We start from the raw sequence: 23,906 nt of genomic DNA on the forward strand, positions 1-23,906 counted from the left end.
GGCGATGTCCTGCTGGGCAGGACACATCGCTGTGTTTGACACCTACCAACGACCTCCTAACACGGTCCCAACGCCTGCTGAGATCGTTATACAGGTCGCTGATCGTTACTGCGTCGTTGGTAAGGTCTGACTGTGTGACATTTCACCAGCGAGTTACCAGCGACTTACCAGCGATCCTTATCAGGTTGTATTGTTGTCTGGATCACTGGTAAGTCGTTGTGTGTGACTGGGCCTTTGGCAGGGATTAACAATATGCACCCAGAACTGCTTGTGGTCCTGGGCACATATTGCACCTGACAGGTTCCCTTTAATAAGGCTCTGTTTCTGTTAGAGGTTGGAAACAGTCCTAGGAGACCTCAGGGTGTTACACACATCTTTCCTGGGTAAGTGGAGGCTTTGCAATATTCCGATTTTCTGCAAAATTTATTGAACCTTGTGATTTCGAATTTCAAAAGATTTCATTATCCCCAGCTTACACATTTTTAAAAAAGAAAAAAAAAACTATAAATACTGTAGGGGAGCAGAATTGATAAAAGTAAAAATGTGGCCACTTTTGACTTGGTTATAGCTCATCGTTAAGTTTCATACCTAAGAAAGATTCAGTTTTAGGATGCAATGTCAATGCAAAGGTCAGATTTACCTGTAGGCATAAGATCCATAAGTTTGCAGGTAACGTTCCTATAGGCAATTGTTCTTTATATCCTTTCTGCTTCTTTAACACAAAAGGCAGCAGGTAAGCAATCCATGGGCTTTCAATAGAACACCAATGCATTTTCCTAAAACACACCTGTCCTAGTTTCCTAAAATAGGCTTGTGATTTATTTTCTTCATCTGCCAATGTAAAAGTTAAAAGCCAATATGTATTAAATGGTGCTTGTCATGATTTATGGAGCCTAAAATTAGAGCACTGTCCTCCGTACGTGTGGTCCTGATTATAAAGAACAGCTGGGAGGAGGATTTACACTGTTCTCTAAGGGTAGAATAGAAAGATAAGGCTGAAACAGATGCCTGTGAATTAATAAAAGCCAGAACAGAGATTGTACCATTCAGACTTTGAAGTATAAACTGTTTAATTGAAAACTTGAATCCTCTGCACATAATAATCTTCAAGTCAAAAGCAAAGAATCTGTTTCGGTGACTATTTCCATTAATTGTTTAATTTTTGGAAGGTAAAATGTCATTAGGTTCTCTGAACTTCTAATCAATGAGACCAGGATGGGTTATCAGAGAGCGAATGTTACTGTACCTTACGCCTGTACTTTTGCTCGTCTTATTAATGGCTTAATTAGGAACTTGCCTGTTTCAGTTTTCTCTTTAAATTTCAGTTATTTGTGCTGAAAACCATTCTTTCTAATGTCTAGAAATTTGAATTTACACACTGAGGTGGATAACTGGGACTGTTGGGTGATAGATATGTTCCCCCTTATGCTTCAAATTGTGCAGCAAGCCTTTTCTTCCTAATTAACTAACCGGAAGAAATTATATGCCCAGGTATTGACATGGTGGAGGTACAGAACTGTCTCTACAAACCTGGCTGCTGTAATCACAAGACCTTATTTGCTTGGAAGTTCCCTCTTATGACAGTAGCAGGGAGGAAGTAAAGTGCTGCTTTTATCCAATTCTTTCAAGTCTTCTCTTTCTCTACCAAATCTTGAAATGAATGGATTATTAAACCAGCAAGTAAACTAGGATGCTTTTTTTATTTCTAGAAATATGAATTTACACACTGAAGTGGATAACTGGGACTTTTGGGTGATAGATATGTTCCCCCTTATGCTTCAAATTGTGCAGCAAGCCTTTTCTTCCTAATTAACTAACCGGAAGAAATTATGTGCCCAGGTATTGACATGGTGGAGGTACAAAACTGTCTCTACAAACCTGGCTGCTGTAATCACAAGACCTTATTTGCTTGGAAGTTCCCTCTTATGACAGTAGCAGGGAGGAAGTAAAGTGCTGCTTTAATCCACTTCTTTCAAGTCTTCATTTTCTCTACCAAATCTTGAATGGATTATTAAACCAGCAAGTAAACAAGGATGCATGAATTTACACACTGATAACTGGGACTGTTGGGTAGTAGATATGATTTCCCCCTTATGCTTCAGATTGTGCTGCAAACCATTCTTCCTAATTTGCTAACAGGAAGAAATTATCTGCCCCAGTACACACATGCTGGAGCTTACAGACCTGTCTTTTTCTACAAACCAGGCTGCTAAAATCAATGCCAAGGCTACTGTAATTACAAGACATTATTAGCTTGGACGTTATTTACGACAATAGCAGGGAGAAAGTAAAGTGCTTCTTTAATCAAAGGCTTTCAAGTGTTCTTTTTCTCTACCCGATTTTGAAATGAATGGATTATGAAAATAGCAAGTAAATAAAGATGCTTTATTTTTATTTCTAGAAAGTTGAATTGACACACTGAGGTGGATAACTGGCACTATTGGGTGGTAGATAAGTTTCCCACCCTTATGCTTCAGATTGTGCAGCAAACCACCTAATTGACTAACAGGAAGAAATGATCTTCCCCAGTACAGACATGGTGGAGCTACAGACCTGTCTCTTTCTACAAACCTGGGAGCTAAAATTAGTGTCAATGCTGCTGTAATCAAAAGACCTTATTAGCTTGGAAGTTTTTTTTATGACCTTAGTAGGAAGGAAGTAAAGTGTCGGGTAGTAGATCTTTTTCCCCTCTTATGCTTCAGATTGGGCTGCAAACTAGTCTTCCTAATTAACTATCAGGTAGAATAGTGCCCAAGTACAGACATGGCCTTATTAGCCTGAAAGTTCCTTCTTGACAGTAGCAGGGAGGAAGTAAAGGGCCTCTTTAATCCAAGTCTTTCAAGTCTTCTCTTTCTCTACCAAATCTTGCAATGAATGGATTATTAAACCAGCAAGTAAACTAGGATGCTTTTTTATTTCTAGAAATATGAATTTACACACTGAGATGGATAACTGGGACTGTTGGGTGGTAGATAGAAGTCCCCCCCCCCTTAAGGGTGCTTTACACGCTTCAACATCGCTAACGATATATCGTTGGGGTCAAGTCGTTAGTGACGCACATCCGGCGCTGTTAGCGACATTGCAGCGTGTGACACCAAGGAGCGACGATCAACGATCGCAAAAACGTCACAAATCGTTGACACGTCGCTCCTTTTCATAATATCGGTGGTGGGGCATGCCGCTGGTTGTTCGTCGTTCCTGCGGCGTCACACATCGCTATGTCTGACGCCACAGGAACAACGAACATCTCCTTACCTGCGTCCACCGGCAATGAGAAAGGAAGGTGGTGGGCGGCATGTTCCTGCCGCTTATCTCCGCCCCATCTCTGCTATTGGGCGGCTGCTTAGTGACGCCACAGTGACGTCGAAGGAGGGATTGTTTGGCGGTCACAGCGACGTCGCTAAAAAGGTATGTGTGTGTGATGCTGCCGTAGCGATAATGTTCGCTACGGCAGCGATCACCAAATGTCGCACGAACAACGGGGGCGGGTGCTATCGCGCACGACATCGCTAGCTAGCGATGTCGCAGCGTGTAAAGCACCCTTTAGGCTTCAGATTGTATTGCAAGCCATTCTAACTAATTAACAAGAAGCAGTTATCTGCCTCAGTACAGATATGGTGGAAGTTCAGAACTGTCTTTCTACAAACCTGGCTCCTAACATTGGTGCCAAGGCTGCTGTAATCACAAGACCTTATTAGCTTGGAAGTTCCTTCTTATGACTGTAGCAAGGTGGAAGTAAAGTACTATTTTAATCCAAGTCTTCTCTTTCTCTACCAAATCATGAAATTAATGGATTAGGAATCCAGCAAGTAAATAAAGATGCTTTTTTCTTTCTAGAAATTTGAATTTACACACTGGGACTGTTGGGTGGGTGGTAGAGGTTTTCCACCCTTACACTTCAGATTGTGCTGCAAACCATTCATCCTAATTAACAGGAAGATATGATCTGGCCCAGTACACACAAGGTTGAGCTACAAACCTGTCTCTTTCTGCACACTTGGCTGCTAAAATCAGTGCAAAGGCTGCTGTAATCACAAGACCTTATTTGCTTGGAAGTTCCCTCTTATGACAGTAGCAGGGAGGAAGTAAAGTGCTACTTTAATCTAAGTCTTTCATGTCTTCTCTTTCTCTACCAAATCTTGAAATTAATGAATTATTAAACCAGCAAGTAAACAAGGATGCTTTTATATTTCTAGAAATATGAAATTACACACTGAGGTGGATAACTGGGACTGTTGGGTGGTAGATAGGAGTTTTCCCCCTTAGGCTTCAGATTGTACTGCAAACCATTCTTCCTAATTAAAGGAAGAAGTGATCTGCCCCAGTACAGATATGGTGAAGGTACAGAACTGTCTTTCTACAAACCTGGCTCCTAAAATAAGTGCCAAGGCTGCTTTAATCACAAGACTTTATTAGCTTGGTTAGCTTGGAAGTTCTTTCTTATGACCATAGCAGGTAGGAAGTAAAGTGCTGCTTTAATCCAAGTCTTTAAAGTCTTCTCTTTCGCTACCAAATTTTAAAATAAATGGATTATGAAACCAGCAAGTAAAATATTTTTTTTATTTCTAGAAATTTGAATTTAAGCCCCCGTTACACGCAACGACGTATCTAACGATATATCGCCGGGGTCACGGATTCCGTGACGCACATCCGGCATCGTTAGCAACGTTGTTGCGTGTGACACCAACGAACAGCTGTTAACTATCAAAAATACTCACCTTATCGTTGATCGTTGACACGTCGTTCATTTTCAAAAATCGTTGATTGTTGAGGACGCAGGTTGTTCGTCGTTCCCAAGGCAGCACACATCGCTACGTGTGACACCTCGGGAACGACGAACAATAACGTACCTGCGGCCGCCGGCAATGAGGAAGGAAGGAGGTGAGCGGGATGTTATGGCCGCTGATCTCCGCCCCTCCGCTTCTATTGGGCGGCCGCTTAGTGACGCCGCACAAACCACCCCCTTAGAAAGGAGGCGGTTCGCCGGCAACAGCGATGTCGCTAGGCAGGTAAGTACGTGTGACGGCTCCTAACGATATTGTGCGCCACAGGCAACGATTTGCCTGCGATGCACAAACAACGGGGGTGGGTACGCTCGCTAGCGATATCACTGCATGTGATGGGGCCTTTACACACTGAGGTGGATAACTGGGACTGTTGGGTGGTAGATATGTTTCCACTCCTTACGCTTCAAAATATCAATGTGGCTAAAATTCTAATTGAGAGCTACTGGAAAGACAATTGCATATCCTATATTGAGGAGAGGTTTAGGGAGATAACAGTGGTTCTGAAAAAAGACATTAATTGGAATGGATAAACAATAACCACACAAAGATTTGGAATCTGTGGAATACATTTTTAGAATCTTTTTTTTTATAAACCTCTCCATTTAAGTACATGATTGTCCTTGGCGATAAAAGGCAGAATATTTACAAATCAATTGATATTTTATGCTCCGCTCGGTTGGCTTTGTTATTGAGATAAGATGCGAGTTCACACTATCCCCTTCTTTCCCTTATCATTCCCTTTTCCATGTTCTTAAACATTTCTTGCAGATCTAATCAAACAATATAACTAGCGATCTGTGCACTTAACGAATGTTTCTTTGTTGTCTTACACAATGAAGAATATTCAAAAAGGAAAAAAGAACTAAAGTAGATTTACAAAACAGTTTACAAATGTATCTGTGAAAACATTTAAACAAAGTTTCATGATTTATTATTCATAAGTTCTATTACAGAGCAATGTTCTCTGATAGACGGGAGCACGGATCTTTCATGCATTATTTATAAGAAATGAAATCTCTAGGAATGTTTTGGCAAAGCTCTAAAATTGATATAATTATCACTCTGCGCCAATCCTTGGATCCTTCCGTCTCAAAATCGTGTTTGGGTTTATGATTCGAGCCTAATGTGCCAGAAACCTGACATAGCCCTCGTTATTAGTCCATTTTATGTTACATAGATATATTTTTTTAGAAAGTTGTTTTTTTGTACTCAATATCTACTTTTTACTATATATCAATGTTGATGGAGATTTATTAAAATCGGTACAAGGGAGATGTGGAGTTAGTTGCCTCATGGAAAACAATTAGGTTGCTGCTCTAACGTTCAAATATGTGAAAAATGAAATCTGGACTCTCATCCCCTTTTTCCCTTGCAATAGTTTTGATAAAGTGGGACTACAATTAAAATGCACCATCTGTAGTTTTGGACTTTTTTATTGAAGGAGATGGAAGTGTGACGCCCTGGCAAAATGAGGTAGTCACAAATAGGCCCCCGCATAACACCAGCCCTCACCTAGGTGACACACAGCCGACCTGAAACCCTAGTCACCCCCCCCTTAGGGAAAGATGGGCACACCAGTGGGCGGGACCAGGCAGTTGGGACACGCCCACCTAGGGGTCTAAACAGCCCGGGGCAGGAAAAACAGTCAGTCTTGTGAGAGTCTAATCTGGAGTTCAAGTTGAGAGGAGTGGAGCGGGAGCTAGGTGTAGTCCCAGCAGGAGGAGAAGCTCAAATTGAACGGTGCCAGGGTAGGAGCCCTGGCGCCTTGGCTAGGTGGCAGACGGTGGTCTCCGTCAGCAGGAGATGGGAAGATGGCTCGGCAGATCCAAGGTGGACCGGGACAGGGTTGTAGCCCGCCGGTACCGACACTGAGAACTGACCCGGAAACCGTAGCACAGAGGGGGTACTCGGACCCTGAAGCCAGGACCGAAACCAGTGGCCTAGCTAATTAACCGATTGAGGGCAGGATTATAGGTCCTGTCCCACCCAAAGCCCCTAAAAGAAGACAACAGCCCACCAATAAGGATAAGGCCAGCTCCCATGGGCCAGCGTCTGCGGTTTTGGATCCTTAGGCCACATCCAGCCGGGAGCGGACTCCTGAGTTCCAGACCAGGCAGTCCACCATACACAAAACAAGTGCAGAGGAAAAGGACAGTGACCACCAGCCCGGGGGGGACCTGAATGCAATCGGCCGCAGCGGCCGGCCACCAGCACCAGCACCATTTACTGTGAGTAACCAACCAACCCGGCCCTTGCCATCGCTATACCCTGCACAAAGACACTGGGTCCCAGGGCAACCATCCCTACACACAGAGGGGTTAACATCCAGCTGCCACTACATCTCCCCCGGGTGTCCTACTTCACCACACCCCGTGGGTGGCGTCACAAACTTAATACGGCCTAGCCCGTACATCTACGTCCCCGTTTTTATTCGGCGTGTCCGCGAGACCCCCGGGTCTGGAGACCCTTAAGCCACCCACAGAAGGGCCGGATCCGAGCAGCGGCGGCTGCTGGCATGGGGGGCGGCACAGAAGTTCAAGAATTTTCCCCTGTTTGCCCAAATTATTAGGCAAGTCTGTATTTTGACCATTTGGTCAACCACTGCAATGACGTAAATACGGCTGCAGCAGAACCCATATGAAGATGCATTTTAAATTTGAAGAGAAAAGGGGAAAAGGGTTAATAGATCGCGCTGCTGTAGAAAAGAGGATCCATGTAGAAGGAATGATTTTATTTGTCTACGCGTTTTCGAAGCCTTATGGCTTCTTCCTTAGGGCGAATCATACGTGATTTGTCCTGAGGAAGAAGATATAAGGCTTTGAAACGCGTAGACAAAATAATTCCTTCTACATGGATCCTCTTTTCTATGGCAGTTTCATAGTGTATGTAGGAGATTATATGGGGATCATACTGTATATATGGGCTATGTGGGTTCATATTGTATAAAGGGGGCTGTGTGTGGGCTCATACTGTATATAGGGATTGTGTGGGGACTCCTATTGTATATAGCAGACTGTATGAAGGCTCATACTGTGTATAGGGGGCTGTGTGTGGGCTCATACTGTATATAGGGATTGTGTGGGGACTCATTGTATATAGCAGGCTGTATGAAGGCTCATATTGTGTATAGGGGGCTGTGTGGGGGCTCATACTATATAGAGATGGGGATTATACTGTATATAGGGGGCTGTGTTAGGACTTATATTGTATATAGGTGTTTGTCAGCATACTTAATTGTGCTCAATATTAAGTGATACAATTAATAATATAAAACGATTAATATGTTAATATTGAACAAAATTTATTTCAGCCTATTGGTTTGGCCTCCACAACAGTCATGGTCTCTCATGTTGCCCCTTGAGAATATTAATTACAACTACTGCTATACATTTGTGACGCCCTGGGCAAGCCAGGGGTCACAGGTCACTACACCACCACACACCCCACATTCCCTGCAGGCACACCGAAGTCAAAACTGAAAATCCTTGTTGCCTTCCTCCAGGAGCTGGTGTCCACACCAGGGGGTGGGCCAGGCAGTTGGCTCCACCTACCGAGGAGTTCACAGCTCTGGAGGCGGGAAAACCAGGCAGATGAGTGTTAGAGTTGAGAGTAGAAGGAAGTGGTAAAGGAGCAAGTGACAGTAGTGGAAGTGACAAGAGAAAAGTGACAGCAAGGTTGGCAGACGGCGGTGACCGTCTGCAGGCGAGACTGATTGGAGGTTGCCGAAAGGACCGTGGACGGGTGGTGACCCGGCGGTATCGGAGCGGTATACGAAGATTGGTCAGCACCAGGGCAGGGGCCTTTCGGATCCCGGCAAGGCTAGGAGTCGCCATAATTTGTCAAATCCGTCAGTGAAGAGGACGACTGTCTCCCAACAACCAAGTCCCGTTTGAAGGCAACAGTCCAACCGTAGAGGGGAGACACCGCCACCGCCAAGGCACCAGTTTCCCAGGGCCAGCGCCTGCGGGCAAGAGTGGAGCTCCTCCAGCTCATATCCAGGCCGGGGAGCGGGTTACCGGTGGGAACCCATCGCAACCAAACAACAACACATAGGTGCAGGAAGGAGACCGTCACCGTCACCTGCAGGGGATATCAACAGTGCAGCCGTCTGAGGGACCCGTCCAACCAGCCGTTTGTTTACCGAGAACTGTGTCGTGTTTACTGGCTGAGTGAGTACCTCCGTGCCGTGCGGCACAGTGCTGCTCCTGCGCCCCTGCACCTCCACGGGCCCCCATAGCCCGCCTGTTCACCATCCCCAACCCACATCACTGGGCCCCGGGATCACCAACCCCTACCCACGGAGGGGCAACACAACAACTGGATGCTCCACACCATCACTCCCGGGATCCCCAGCCAGAGTAGCGGTGGTGTACATTCAATCACCACAACCGTGGGTGGCGTCACGGAGAATAAACAATCCCCACACCCAAACCCCCCTTTCACTCACGGGCGAGGAGCGCCGCTAGAGTCCCCGGGTTCCGGCCCATCGCTCGAGCCACCGAGCAGCAGCAGGCCGCAGCAGCCGCGGCAGCCGGACCCGAGCAGTAGGGAGAGCGCGGCGTCCCCTCATCCGCCCGCGACACATTATTTACAGAGCTCCTGTGTGTGACACTGATCTCTGTATTACTTCTATACTATTCACTATATACAGAGCTCCTGTGTATAATGGTGGGAATATTAGTGTTATTAGTATTGTGGTTTTTAATCATGAGCAGTATTGTAGTATTCGGTCACTATATGATGGTAATATGTGGTCTGGTCATGGCGTGGCAGTTTTGGAAATCGAGCAGAGAAAAGGATGAAATAGCAGACAGACATTGTAGGGATCTGGTTAATAAGGAGGTGATATTGGGTCCGGAGAGGTAGATCTGCATATCATCAGCATAGACATGATACTGAAAGCCGTAGGATTCTATAAGCTGACCCAGGCCGAATGTGTTGATTGAGAAGAACAGGGGTCCAAGAGCTGAACCTTGGGGGGCACAAACAGAGGGCGAGGTGAGGAGGTGGTTTGTGAGTGGGAGACGCTGAAAGTCTGGTCGGTTAGGTATGAAGAGAGCCAAGACAGGACCAAGTCTGTGATACCAAGAGATGAGAGAATCTGTAGTAGAAGGGAGTGGTTCACTGTGTGAAAGGCAGAGGACCGGTCCAGGAGGAGGAGCACAGTGTAGTGTCACTTGGCTTTGGTGGTTAGTAGGTCATTGGTGACTTTAGTTAGGGCAGTTTCAGTTGACTGAAGCAGTCGGAACCCAGATTGTAATCTGTCAAAGAGGGACCAGGAGTATAGGTGGGAGGACAATTCAAGATAAAAATGCTGTTCTAGTTCTTTTCAGGCATAGGGGAGAAGTGATATAGGGCGACAGCTAGACACAAAGGATGGGTCAAGGGAGGACTTTCCGAGGATGGATGTAATCGAGGCATAGTTAAAGCATGAGGGGAAGACACTAGTTGTTAGTGATAGGTTGAAGAGATGGATTGGGATGAAGACTGCGGTGAGGTTGGGGATGAGGTGGAAGGAATCCGGTCAAGTGGACAGGTGGTGAGATGTGATCTGTAGACTAGAGTGCAAAGTTTAATCATTGTCATGGAGGAGAAGCTGGTTTTGGAGGAAGAGAACTGATTATTTATGATAAGGGGTGGTGGAGACTGTATAGCAAAGCTGATGTCAAACTACTTCTTGAAGAATGAGGCAAAGTGTTCAGCTGAGATGTGGGAGGAGGTGCAAGTTTGTGTGCGTTTATGTATGCACATGTACAATCACAGATATTTGGTTATATTTACAATTGGTGCCCAAGGATCCATAATTATCTCCAATATTACAAAGGTTCACTTTGGTGCTAAAACATCTCCATAAAATAAATCTTTCCACCTATCATGACCCCGGCCTCGTTAAATATTCAGGCCAAGCCTACATTATTTTGGTGAAATCGGGACGCATTATACCGGCAATTACCTCTCCCGGCAGACAAAAATGTACAAAGTAAAGGAAGAGAAAACCGAATTCTCTTCCTACACAGACGGAAAGTGCTAGACAAAGCTAATTGCAATTACTCGCTTTAAATTACTTCAGACCAACAAGTAAGCGGCGCGTTGTAATAAAATACCCACATGGGTTTTATCAATCAAGGCCTCGACAGCTCATCTACCCGCTTCCACGTCCCCCAATCTTCTCCTCATTAGCAATTAAGCTGCTTATTATGATGCAGAATTTCCATGTTAAATTGTGAGTGTGTTCTGCTCTCATTAAACCGTTTGGCCGGTCTGGGGAAATGCATATATTACATGGTAGCCGCCGTTCAGGACTCGCTGAGTATATAGAGACGTTTGCTGTTAGATGCTTTGCTCGAATTTTACTATACCTTAGTCATGTGCTGCGAACTTTCCTAAATTATAGGCAGCATATTCTGATGACCGATCCAATTTAATACGAAATACAAATTTGCACTCTTTGGGTTCAATTCATTATTCCATTGGTGCCTTTTTTTTTGTCTAGATTTTTTATGTTTTTGTTGTGTTTTTTTCTACTTGAGCCTTATTCTTTTAATATACCGTATTTTTCGCTTTATAAGACGCACTGGATTATAAGACGCACCCCAAATTTAGAGGAGGAAAATAGGAAAAAATAATTTTTAATGTTAAAATGAGGGTCCGTCCGTCTTATAATCCTAGTGCATCTTATAATATCTCACTGGGGAAAGCGGCGGTCCTGGAGCTGCTCAGGAAGGTCACAGGAAGCAAGGCGATGCGGTGGGCTCAGAAGAGAGGGTGTTGCGGCTCAGGAGGGTCGGCGATACTGTAAGCTTGGTCATGATGCGGCAGCGGGCTCCATTGATCTGGCAGCAGTGTCACTGCAGTGGAGGGTCACAAGACAGGGTGTCTTGGCGGCAGGTGCCATTGATTTGCCGGTGGTGTCACTGCATTGGAGGGTCACAAGACGGGGTGTCTTGGTGGCAGGAGCCATTGTTTTGTCGGCAGTGTCACTGTAGTGGAGGGTGACAGGATAAGATGTCTCGGCGGCGGCACCATTGATCTGACTGCGGGTTCCATTGAATCGCCTGAAGTTGACGAGATGGACTTCAAGAAAATGGCTGTGGAGGTGACGCGTTTGCAGATAGGATTATTTTTCTTCAAGTCTATCGCGTCTAACTGCGCACGTGCCACCTCCACTTTCTTGAAGTCCATCACGTTAACCGCCGGCGATAGAATAGAGCCCCCAGTCAGCTCAATGACCCACCACCAAGACACCCCGTCCTGTGACCCTCCGAAGTTGCAGGGATAGCCCCGCAGCCCATCATCAGATGAATGGCGCCCGTCCTATGACCTCTTGAGCCACTTCACTGCTCCACCGAGGCCTCAGTATCCCCAACCCTACCTTCTATGACCCTGATCCACCACCGTCGCCCCGGTAAGCCATATCCGTTTTGTAAGACGCACCCCCATTTTACTCCCAGTTTTTGGGGGAAAAAGTGCATCTTACAATCCAGAAAATATGGTACTTCTTTTTTAAAGTCTATTTTGTGTTTTCATTTGTTGGCCTGTTTTTTTTTTGTTCCCTTTTAATGTTTATCATTGCGGGTCAGATTTGGGTTTTCCAGATGTTTTTCCAGCTGATTCTTCAAATTGCAGCTTTTTAATCTGTCAAATTTTTGTCTCGAATGTACTCCAGTCCCAACCCTCTCCTCTCTCCTGGAGGGATTTTATAGAAGTTTGGAATTTTTGCACTTAAAAGTGACAAAATAAGATAAAAGGCCAAAAAAACAAAACATTTTTGTTATTTTGTTCAAAATTTGTACTCTAGTTTGAAGAAAATTGCACAAAAAAGTCAACTAATGTCAAAAGCAAAAAAAAAAAAGCAATCAAAACTTGTAAATGATGAATCGGACTCTGTCTTTTGCTGTCAGCATCAGCGGTGGAAGAAAAGGGTTCCCTGCAGAAACCATCCACTTTCAGTGTAAGACTGGGGCAGCAGGGGCCCACGAGTAACATTGACTATAGGGGCCCACTGATCAACTTTCACAACTTTCACAAATGTACCTATGCTTCTATATAGTAATATGCTGGGTAGATGGTAAAATGATGGGATACTTCCTTTATACATAGTGAAACAAGTGTACTGTGCCAACTACTGATTTTGTACGGCAGGAAGTGATGTTCTACTGCAAAGGGGCCCACCAGAGGATTCTCCGGTTCTCCTGTTGGCCAGTCCAAGCCGGTCCACTGCTCTTTCTTTGCTTTATGGTGTCAAAAGAGCAATGGAGTATGAGCAGAGACCTCTTCAGCTTCTAGATAAATGACCCAACGCACAAGGTGCAACTTTAGCATGTGAGATCTAGAAGTAAATGATCACATCATCCTGGATAAAGCTGCTATAAAACCTCCAACCCATCAGCATACATAAAGAGAAACCTCATGCCTAAAGAACAAGAATGCGTGGCTCATTGGAAGAAGCCGAGGGCAGGAGTGTATCACATCCTCCTTTCTAATAGAGGGGGTTGAGTTGCAGTGTCAGATGGGAGGGAGCTTCATAATTTTTCCAACTGTACTCCATTTTTGCCCCTGCTTTTACCCATTACTATTGTTTCTCTTTTTTCTTTCCTTTACTTTGGCTTGCCTTTTTCTTTTTCACCTAAAGGGACCAGTTTAGATCTTTTCTAAATAATCTCCATGTGAATAATGTCTATATTTTACTGTCATGATGTATGTAGTTTTCTCCATCCCATATTTTTGTATAAGATGCCATGTGATGTATTTTACCTTCACTGCTGGCACTGCTTGGAGATGAGGCCACCATAGAAGATAAGAGGGAGGCTATTCGCGGAGCTAAGGAGAGGGCATTGCTGGAGAAGAGATTTGCTGTGGAAGCAGCTAGAGGCTCCAGACAAACTTTAACCACAGCACCAACTATGAGGGAATTCTCCAGAGTGTCCCGCAAGGACTTTAAGCCATTTAATGAAGCTGCAGGTGACATTGAGGGCTTCTTTCAGGACTTTGAGCATCAGTGCCGATTAATGGAAGTCCCAGAAAGAGAGCGAGTCAGACACCTGGTGGGCCTCTTGGAGGGTGGAGCTGCCGACGCCTATAGAGCTATTGTGAGTATGGGGAGATAAAACAGACCATTCTGGAACATTATGCTGTGACCCCAGATACTTATAGGACTAAGTTCCGTACATTAGCCTGTGATGGAGAAGTGTCTTTCAAGATGTTTGCCCACAGACTGAAACAAGTATGCAATCGCTGGCTGGAGGGAGAGGGGGCCTTAACTTGGGAGACATTCATCCAGGTCATCCTAAAAGAACAGTTTTATGCCAAGTGCCCTACTGAGATTCGGGAATGGGTGCGTGAGAGGAGACCAGAGACAATGGAACACGCTGCTGCTCTAGCTGATGAGGTGCTCACTATCAAGCCTCAATGGAAGAAGCTGCTAGCAGAGGGAGCAAAAATGACCAGCTTCCCAACACCAGAGGTTCCTTGTCCTTCAGTGTCCAATGTTCCTCGACCTAGATCACCACCTCATGTGGATACCCGTGTGTACGTGCCTCCAGTTCTTTCTACCACATTTTTTGGAATACGACGAGGAGAGAAAGTAGAAGAGCGGAGATGTTATAGCTGTGGGCATCCCGGACATCTGCGGGCCACATGCCCATCTATCCAGTGGAGTCATCCTCCAAATCGACAACCACCTCCAGCACCTGCACCTCCCTATCAGTCACCAAGGTCTCCTACCTACTTCTCCAGAAGGCAAACTGGACGGAGTGAGACGCAGCACAGATGTTATCAATGTGGGCAGCCTGGTCATCTGCAAGCTCACTGTCCAGGTGTTCAGAGGCAGAACAGCTGCAGACCACCTTTGCCTGTCCATTATCTACAGACATCTTCAGCAGGAGAAGAGCTGGATTCAGGCCCTGATGATTTGCCAAGTGACCCTGATATGTTGACTTCCCTACCAGGAGTCTATGGAGTGCGAGCCACAGCCACGCGTTCTTATGATCTTCAGCATAAACATCTACAGGAGGTCGTGCTGGATGGCCAAAAAGTTGTTGGCTTTCGTGACACTGGGGCTTTTCTCACCATCGCAGATCCCCGAGTAATTCAACCAGAAGCAATTCAAAAGGGACCAGGAATTGCCATTGAATTGGCTGGAGGTACTCAAAGATACATTCCAAGAGCGAGTGTGACCCTGGATTATGGCTTTGGGGCAAAACAATGCATAATCGGTGTGATGAGCGGCCTTCCTGCAGACATACTCCTAGCCAATGATGTGGGAGATATACAATGCCAATTTGTGGGTGCAGGAAGCAGAGTTTAAGTGAAGGAGGATATAAACTGGACCCGAACATTCAACCCTACATCTTCATCATACACTAAAGAACCTGGAGCCAACACCCAAAATGCAGATGGACTGTCCAGGCAAGAGGAGCCTTGAGTCCTGTCAGCCATGCCTGCGTGTACTTAACCAGCGACCTGTAGAGGTCCCTAGTACGTACACAAGTTGGGAGGGGAAGGAATTGTCATGATGTATGTAGTTTTCTCCATCCCATATTTTTGTATAAGATGCCATGTGATGTATTTTACCTTCTCACTGTATTTGCTGTAATACTATGTCAGGATGTGATGTAACTTTCCTTTGGTTGTACTTACTGAACACTTTGAAATGTCTTGGGATGTAAGTGACCATACCTTCCCCCTAGCCTGTATCATATTGCAATCAGGCTTCAGCAGTAGCTATTGTCATTGATTTGGTGGAGGTTGCATATATATATTGTTCTTCTCAGCATGGGACTTCTCCAATCTACAACTTGGTAACCAGAACAGAGCCAGCAGTCTAAAGTCCTTTCATGCATTAAATGGCCAGGGGGAGGTGTGCCCACCTAAGGGGCTGATCCCAGGAGAGAAGAACATGTTAGTTCAGTTAGTTGGATCTCGGCTGGAGACGTACTAGGATCTATAGCTGAGGCTGGATCCTGGGGTCTGTGTGTGTGGACTGTTACAGACTGGAGATCCGCGGCCACGTGGAGTTATGCTTTGTTGAGTGAAGGGTGAGGACCTGTGCTAAGGCCAGCTCCTTATCGCCCGTACATGGACGATTGGACTTTGAGGACTTTTGCATTCTCCTTGGCGCCCCGGACCTATTTCCTTTGTGTGGACTCTAAAGAACCATTTTAATATTGCATGTTTTATGCTCCCTGCCTCATTAAATCTTCTTGGATTGTTCCTTGGCCTGGCCTCCCTTACTGCTCTGTCGCATACCCAGTCACATTTACCCCATAAGCCTAGATCGTAAACCCAAAATCTGAAAGTGCTTGCGGTTTAATGATGACCATGTCGCTTCCTGGCTGATCCCATTTCACCTGTCAGGTCAAACATGGTCCTATGGACAAAAATTGCAAAAATTATATATTTCATGGCAGCTGCCTGTTCATTGGATATTTATTAATGTCAGTTAGGTATAAATACCAGAAAAGTGTACAAATATTAAATCATTTATCTGTTTCCTGAGATAGGCAGAACACCCTGTGCTGCTATGCCACTATATAATAAGCTATGTAACTTTTCCTGAACTTTTAGCTACATTTTCAGGGGAGAAAAAAAAATACTGTAAAAGCATAATTTTGGGTACAGAGATGTGTTTCGTGAAGTCACAGCACCCCCTGGTGGCAGACTTTAGAATTGGTTATATTATTAGTAGTACGGTAGTAAGATTTTCGAAGTTGAAAGCTATGGGATTGAGTTACCTATAATAGTTCAACCAAAGAGATATACCTGGTAATGTGGTGTCTGGGTCTAGGGATAGATAGATAGATATATTATTATTATATATTAATAATATTATTATTATTAGATATTATTATTAGATATTATTATTATTAGATATTATTATTATATATATTATATATATTATTATTATATATTATATATATTATTATTATATATTATATATATTATTATTATATATTATTATATATTATATATATTATTATTATATATTATATATATTATTATATATTATATATATTATTATTATATATATTATATATATTATTATTATATATTATATATATTATTATTATATATATTATATATATTATTATATATATTATATATATTATTATTATATATTATATATATTATTATTATATATATTATATATATTATTATTATATATATTATATATATTATTATTATATATATTATATATATTATTATTATATATATTATATATATTATTATTATATATATTATATATATTATATATATTATTATTATATATATTATATATATTATATATATTATTATTATATATATTATATATATTATATATATTATTATATATATTATTATATATATATATATATATTATATATATATTATTATATATATATATATATATTATATATATATATTATATATATTTATTATTATTATATATATTTATTATTATATATATTATTATATATTATTATATATATTATTATTAGTAGTATTATATATATTATATGTATTATTACAGACACCATATGTATGTATATATATATATATATATACAATGTATATGTATGTGTGTGTATATATATATATAAAAAAATGTAATAATATTATATAATATTATTTTATAATTTTTTCTATTTTCAAAGGTATTTTTATTGAAGGTTTATTTACTTTTTCATTTTCATAAAATTAAATTTAAAAAAAAAACAAAAATATGTGTGTATATATATATATATATATATATATATATATATATATATATATATATATATATATATATATATATATATTCGGTATATAATTTATTTTGTTTATTTTATGAAGATATAAAGAAAAAGTAAATAACCCTTCACTAAAAGACCTTTGCAAATAAAAAAAAATAATGATAAAATAATAATAATAATAATAATAATAATAATAATCATTAGTTTTTCATTTCATTTTCAAAGGTATTTTTATTGAAGGTTTATTTATTTACTTTTTCTTTATATCTTCATAAAAATTTTTTCTAATTTTATGAAGATATAAAGAAAGTAAATAACCCTTCACTAAAAAGACCATTGAAAATAAAAAAAATTGATATAATAATCATTTAAATGTTTTGCTGTGCTCCTAATAAAAGTGATCTGTATGCAAATCTCTCCCTTTTTTTTAGATTTGGGTCCATCATGTCCCATGCCGCATTCAGATATTAGCGGGTCTGACCTTTCATGTTTCATTACAGAGTAAGACGGAAGAAAAGACTGAGTCGGGTGAGGAACCCAGCCCCAACAAACGTCACAGTCGCTCCTTGATGGGAAGTTTTTCCAAGCGCAAGGTGAATGTGACACCTCTGAAATGTGATGCTAATGAAATAGGTCCCTATGGGACATTTATGTATTTCTTTCTACATTAAGTGCATAAATTTTGGGCTTAAAATCATTTTTGCAATTGGCTTTCATTTCATTACAAATTTTTCAGTTTGCTTTTTATTGCCTCTGTTGCGCTATTACTGTCTCTAGGATGAGTACACGGAGAATCCGACAGTTAGCACTGGTGTGGCGTTTGTAAGGCTATGTGACAACATTACAGATTTGGTTTCCGACAATCTGCAACCAAATCTACAAGTTCTGTCAGGAAAAATGCTGCGGCAAAAACTTGTGTTTTTGCCGTGTTTTTAATACTTTTTTAATGCATTTTTTTCATTGCTTTCAATGGTGGAAATGCGGGAATAAACACACAGAATTGACATGCTGCAGATTTTTTTTCTGCAACCACATCTGCAAAGAACAAAATCCTGAACATGTGCCCAACATTTCAAGATGCTCATAGTCTTTTCTGGCATAAGGATATTCTTGCAGATTTGTGAAAAGCTGCAAGAAAAAATAAGGTAAAAAATGTTTGAGTTCCCCATTGACTTCCATTTTACTTGGGTACTTGAATTGCGCCCATGTGAGCACCTACTGCTATTAACGAGTACCAAGCACCTGAGCATGGTAGTGCCCGCTCATCACTAGTTTCAAGTACTGAGCACCCGAGCATGGTAGTGCCCGCTCATCACTAGTTTCAAGTACTGAACACCCGAGCATGGTAGTGCCCGCTCATCACTAGTTACCAGTACTGAGCACCCGAGCATGGTAGTGCCCGCTCATCACTAGTTTCAAGTACTGAGCACCCGAGCATGGTAGTGCTCGCTCATCACTAGTTTCAAGTACTGAGCACCCGAGCATGGTAGTGCCCGCTCATCACTAGTTACGAGTACTGAGCACCTGAGCATGGTAGTGCCCGCTCATCACTAGTTACAAGTACAGAGCACCCGAGCATGGTAGTGCCCGCTCATCACTAGTTTCAAGTACCGAGCACCCGAGCATGTTAGTGCCCGCTCATCACTAGTTACGAGTACTGAGCACCCGAGCATAGTAGTGCCCGCTCATCACTAGTTACGAGTACTGAGCACCCGAATATGGTAGTGCCCGCTCATCACTAGTTACGAGTACCGAGCACCCGAGCATGGTAGTGCCCGCTCATCACTAGTTACGAGTACTGAGCACCCGAATATGGTAGTGCCCGCTCATCACTAGTTACGAGTACCGAGCACCCGAGCATGGTAGTGCCCGCTCATCACTAGTTACGAGTACTGAGCACCCGAATATGGTAGTGCCCGCTCATCACTAGTTACGAGTACTGAGCACCCGAATATGGTAGTGCTCGCTCATCACTAATAGATAACTTTGCCCCTGAACCCACTACGAAAGATGTACTAATGTAAGGGTGCTTTCACATCAGCGTTTTTTTGCCTGTGGGCAAAAAATGCAAACCGCATCATATGACCGGATCCTGTGGATTGAATGTGCAACGCATTCAACCGCAATTGTTAATTTAGCAGATCCTTCTACTTGCGATGGATGCAGTGGGACACAGAATTTATCGGCCGGCACTAGCTGATTGGGAGTCAGCTGAACTCCTGATCTCACAACCTGCACACGGTGCAATGGATGTAGGTTAACAGCAGTCACTGCCTGCTGCCGATCACCTGTGACAATGTGTGGGCTGTGTGGCCAAGAGTTCAGATGAGTTCAGATCAGCTGAGGACTCCAGTGTTGTCCGGTTACTTGTTCTGTGTCCTGCTGCAACCATCGCAGCATGTGCGGGCTGTGGAGTTCAGCTGAGTCCGGCCGGCACCAGAGTCAATTGATCTGAACTCAACTGAACTCCTGACCTCATAGCAAGCAGAACAAGTAATCAGATTAGCTGACTCCAGTGTCAGATGATTACTTGTTCTGTGTCCCGCTGCATCCCACGCAGCGTGTGCGGGCTGGAGTTCAACTGAGTTCAGATCAGGTGACTCCAGTGCAGGCCGAATTCAGCTGACCTCACAGCCCGCACACGCTGCGATGGCTGCAGGGGGACACAGAACAAGTAATTGGCCGACACTGGAGTCATCTGATTACTTGTTCTGCTGGCTGTGTGGTCAGCAGTAGGGATGAGTGAGCAGTAAAATGCTCGGGTGCTCAATGGGCGCAGCCCATGTCGATTTTTTTTTTTTTTTTTTTTAAATTCATTAAAAAATAAAAAAAAAAACCCACATAACCCTAACCCTAGGGTTAGGGGTAAAAAAAATTCATGGGCTCCGGCTACATTTTCTATTGCTAAGGGTAACCCAAGCAGCTACTGGCTGCTAACCCCCACTACTTGGTTTTACCTTAACTGGCAATGGAAAATGCCCTTTTTTTTTTTTTTTTTCAGTTTTTTGCCCAAAAACTAAAAAAAAATACGTGGGCTTCGCCATATTTTTGCATGCTAGCCAGGTATAGCAGGCAGGCACGGGCTCCCCCCAACCCCCAGCTGCCTATTTGTACCCGGCTGAGAACCAAAAATATAGGGAAGCCCTTTTTTAATTATTTCATGAATTTCATGAAATAATAAAAAAAATGAATTGGGCTTCACCCAATTTTTTTGTCCAGCCAGGTACAACTAGGCAGCTGGGGATTGGAATACGCAGCGCAGGGTGGCCCTAGCTTTCTGGGCCCCCCCACTGCGAATTTCAGTCCTCAGCGTCCCCAGAAAATGGCGCTTTCATAGAAGCACCATCTTCTGGTGCTGTATCCAACTCTTCAGAGGCCCTGGTAATAAGGCGTTAACACCAGCTTTGTTTTACCAGCTGATATAAAGCCGAGATTCTTAATGTCAGGCCAAGTTTTACCCGGCCATTAAGAAACTCCAATAAAGGGTTAAAAAAGACATCACACAAAGAAAAAATATTTTATTAGAAATAAATACACAGACACACTTAGGGACTTCATCTTTATTACTCCCTCTCACCCCTCCACAATCCTGGTCTTCTGTCTTCTTTCTTCTTTCTTCTGTCTTCTTTCTTCAACTGATGCAGCTCCGCTATATAAGAAAGCACGGGGGAGGAACTACTTTCTGGGCATGCTCAATACAGACAACAGGATCCTGCCTATCATAAGCGGTGACTTCTGGTAGAGCGGGTACCAACGGAATATGAAGGATCCGGTGAGATTCAGTATTTTGTCCAAGGTCAAAAACGCTACAAGTAGCGTTTTTGAAAAAAGATAAAATACCGCATGTCACCGGATCCAGTGTATGCTGCACGCAACCGCAAGTGACCGCATCTTGCTGCGATTCCATTGCAAATGCATTGAAATGACAACACATTTGTAAAGGATCCGACTTTGCGGCAAAAAATCCATTCATGCTGCAAATTGCTCTGTAAATAGCTATGTATCCCAACCCTGGCCATGGCGGCAACATCCACCGGAAGGCGTCACATCAGTGCTGGAGCCAATAATCTGGAGCCACTAAGGGCTGCAGTGTTCACACTGCTGCCAAAACTTTTTTTGTTCTGCTTGGATGAAATGTGAACGCTGCAGCTGATCACCGATCTTTCTTCCTTATTCAATTTTGATGTGATCTATGGCCATAAATCAGCAGAGAGGAGCTCAGAAGAAGAAAAATGAGTTATAAAATCCCCATCAGGCCATCATGACTTACAGGGTTCCAGCAATGTCGGCTTGAGAACTAAGGGGGCCCAATTCCAACTCTAAAGCAGACGGAATCGTGCATTATGATGGTGCCATATACGGTTCTTGCGCAGGGACCCTCTTCTTTCTATGTCCGCCATGGGGTACCACTGATCATGACATTATCCCCTATCCCACAGATTGGTGAGAACTTTCAAACTGAAGAATACCTCTTTAACTCATTCTACAGGCAGCAATAGACAGCACAACACAGAGGCCGGAGAAGGCAAATGTTGCTACATTTTTAATAGAACCCAACTGTAAAATTATCCCAAAATACACATATTTAAGTAAAAAAAAAAAGGCTCTAATGGAAATAAGATCACGAGACTAAACTTTGTCAACTTCTCTCTGCCCTTCAGAAAAAAGCTGCCCGGATTAAGAAGAGCTCAAGTTTGGAAGAAGGTGATGACAGCCTGGACCGGCAAGGAAGTCTAGCCAGGGCCTCCGTACATTACAGCAGGTATTATGTGGTTTCTGTTGTTTTTAAATAAACTCAGTCTGAATCTACGTAATTAAAGCTTCTATATTGTACAATAGAATAAACCGGCAGAAGAAGACCATGAAACTCTCAAGAGCATTGTCAGATCTGGTGAAATATACAAAGTCAGTGGGGACCCACGATGTGGACACGGAAAGTAAGTAACAATGACCACATTTCTTATTTTTGCTTTTTTATGGTTTATTCTGCTGCTTTTTGCATTTCACCTAAAGTGGGTTTTCTCATAACAACCCCATCGAAGAGATAGGTAGGTAGATGGGTAGTTAGGTAGATGGGTACGTAGATGGATGGGTAGTTGTTTAGATAGGTAGATGGATGGGTAGTTAGGTGGATAGATAGGTGGCTGGCTTGATGGATGGATAGATAGGTGGCTGGATGGATAGATAGGTGGCTGGATGGATGGATAGATAGGTGGCTGGCTGGATGGATAGATAGGTGGCTGGATGGATGGATAGATAGGTGGCTGGATGGATGGATAGATAGGTGGCTGGATGGATGGATAGATAGGTGGCTGGATGGATGGATAGATAGGTGGCTGGATGGATGGATAGATAGGTGGCTGGATGGATGGATAGATAGGTGGCTGGATGGATGGATAGATAGGTGGCTGGATGGATGGATAGATAGGTGGCTGGATGGATGGATAGATAGGTGGCTGGATGGATGGATAGATAGGTGGCTGGATGGATGGATAGATAGGTGGCTGGATGGATGGATGGATAGATAGGTGGCTGGATGGATGGATGGATAGATAGGTGGCTGGATGGATGGATAGATAGGTGGCTGGATGGATGGATAGATAGGTGGCTGGATGGATGGATAGATAGGTGGCTGGATGGATGGATAGATAGGTGGCTGGATGGATAGGTTGGTGGCTGGATGGATAGATAGATAGATAAGTTGGTGGCTGGATGGATAGATAGATAGATAGGTTGGTGGCTGGATGGATAGATAGATAGGTTGGTGGCTGGATGGATAGATAGTTAGGTTGGTGGCTGGATGGATAGATAGATAGGTTGGTGGCTGGATGGATAGATAGATAGGTTGGTGGCTGGATGGATAGGTGGATAGGTTGGTGGCTGGATGGATAGGTGGATAGATAGGTTGGTGGCTGGATGGATAGGTGGATAGATGGCTAGGTGAATGAATGGGTAGATAGTTGGATGGACGGATAGATAGGTAGGTGAATGGATGGGTAGCTAAGTGGATAAAAAGGTAGATGGATAGATGGGTAGTCATGTAGATAGGTGCGTAGATAGATGAGTAGTTGGATAGATAGGTAGATGGGTAGGTAGGTAAGTAGATGGATGGGTGGATGGATGGGTAGCTGGATGGATGGTTAGATAGGTGGACAAAAAGGTAGATAGATAGATAGAGAGATGGATGGGTCGATGGGTATATGGATAGATAGGTAGATAGATGGAAGGGTAGATTAACAAAAAAGTAGGCAGCGCTTCAAAAATAGGAACAAAGTGGACAATTATAGCCCATGTGGCCTGGCAACATTTCAGTTATTTCCAACTTCATCTGCTTGATAAAGGTTGGAACTTTGTTCCTATTTTTGAAGCGCTGCCTACTTTTTTGTTAATCTACCCTTCCATCTATCTT

The 23,906-nt window shown here is 43.0% G+C and overlaps 1 protein-coding gene across 2 annotated transcripts in view; it reads left to right on the forward strand.

Moving 5' to 3' along the window:
• PLCH2 (phospholipase C eta 2) overlaps positions 1-23,906 on the forward strand; it is a 909,460-nt gene that overhangs the window by 810,947 nt on the left and 74,607 nt on the right. For both annotated transcript variants that reach the window (XM_075328181.1, XM_075328182.1), the window contains 3 exons: positions 17,998-18,090; positions 22,159-22,259; positions 22,337-22,434. In XM_075328181.1, coding sequence (XP_075184296.1) covers positions 17,998-18,090; positions 22,159-22,259; positions 22,337-22,434 — 292 coding nt within the window. The remainder of the gene's footprint in view (positions 1-17,997; positions 18,091-22,158; positions 22,260-22,336; positions 22,435-23,906) is intronic.

This window comes from Anomaloglossus baeobatrachus, chromosome 11 (genome assembly GCF_048569485.1).
Source record: "Anomaloglossus baeobatrachus isolate aAnoBae1 chromosome 11, aAnoBae1.hap1, whole genome shotgun sequence".
Lineage (NCBI taxonomy): Eukaryota > Metazoa > Chordata > Amphibia > Anura > Aromobatidae > Anomaloglossus > Anomaloglossus baeobatrachus.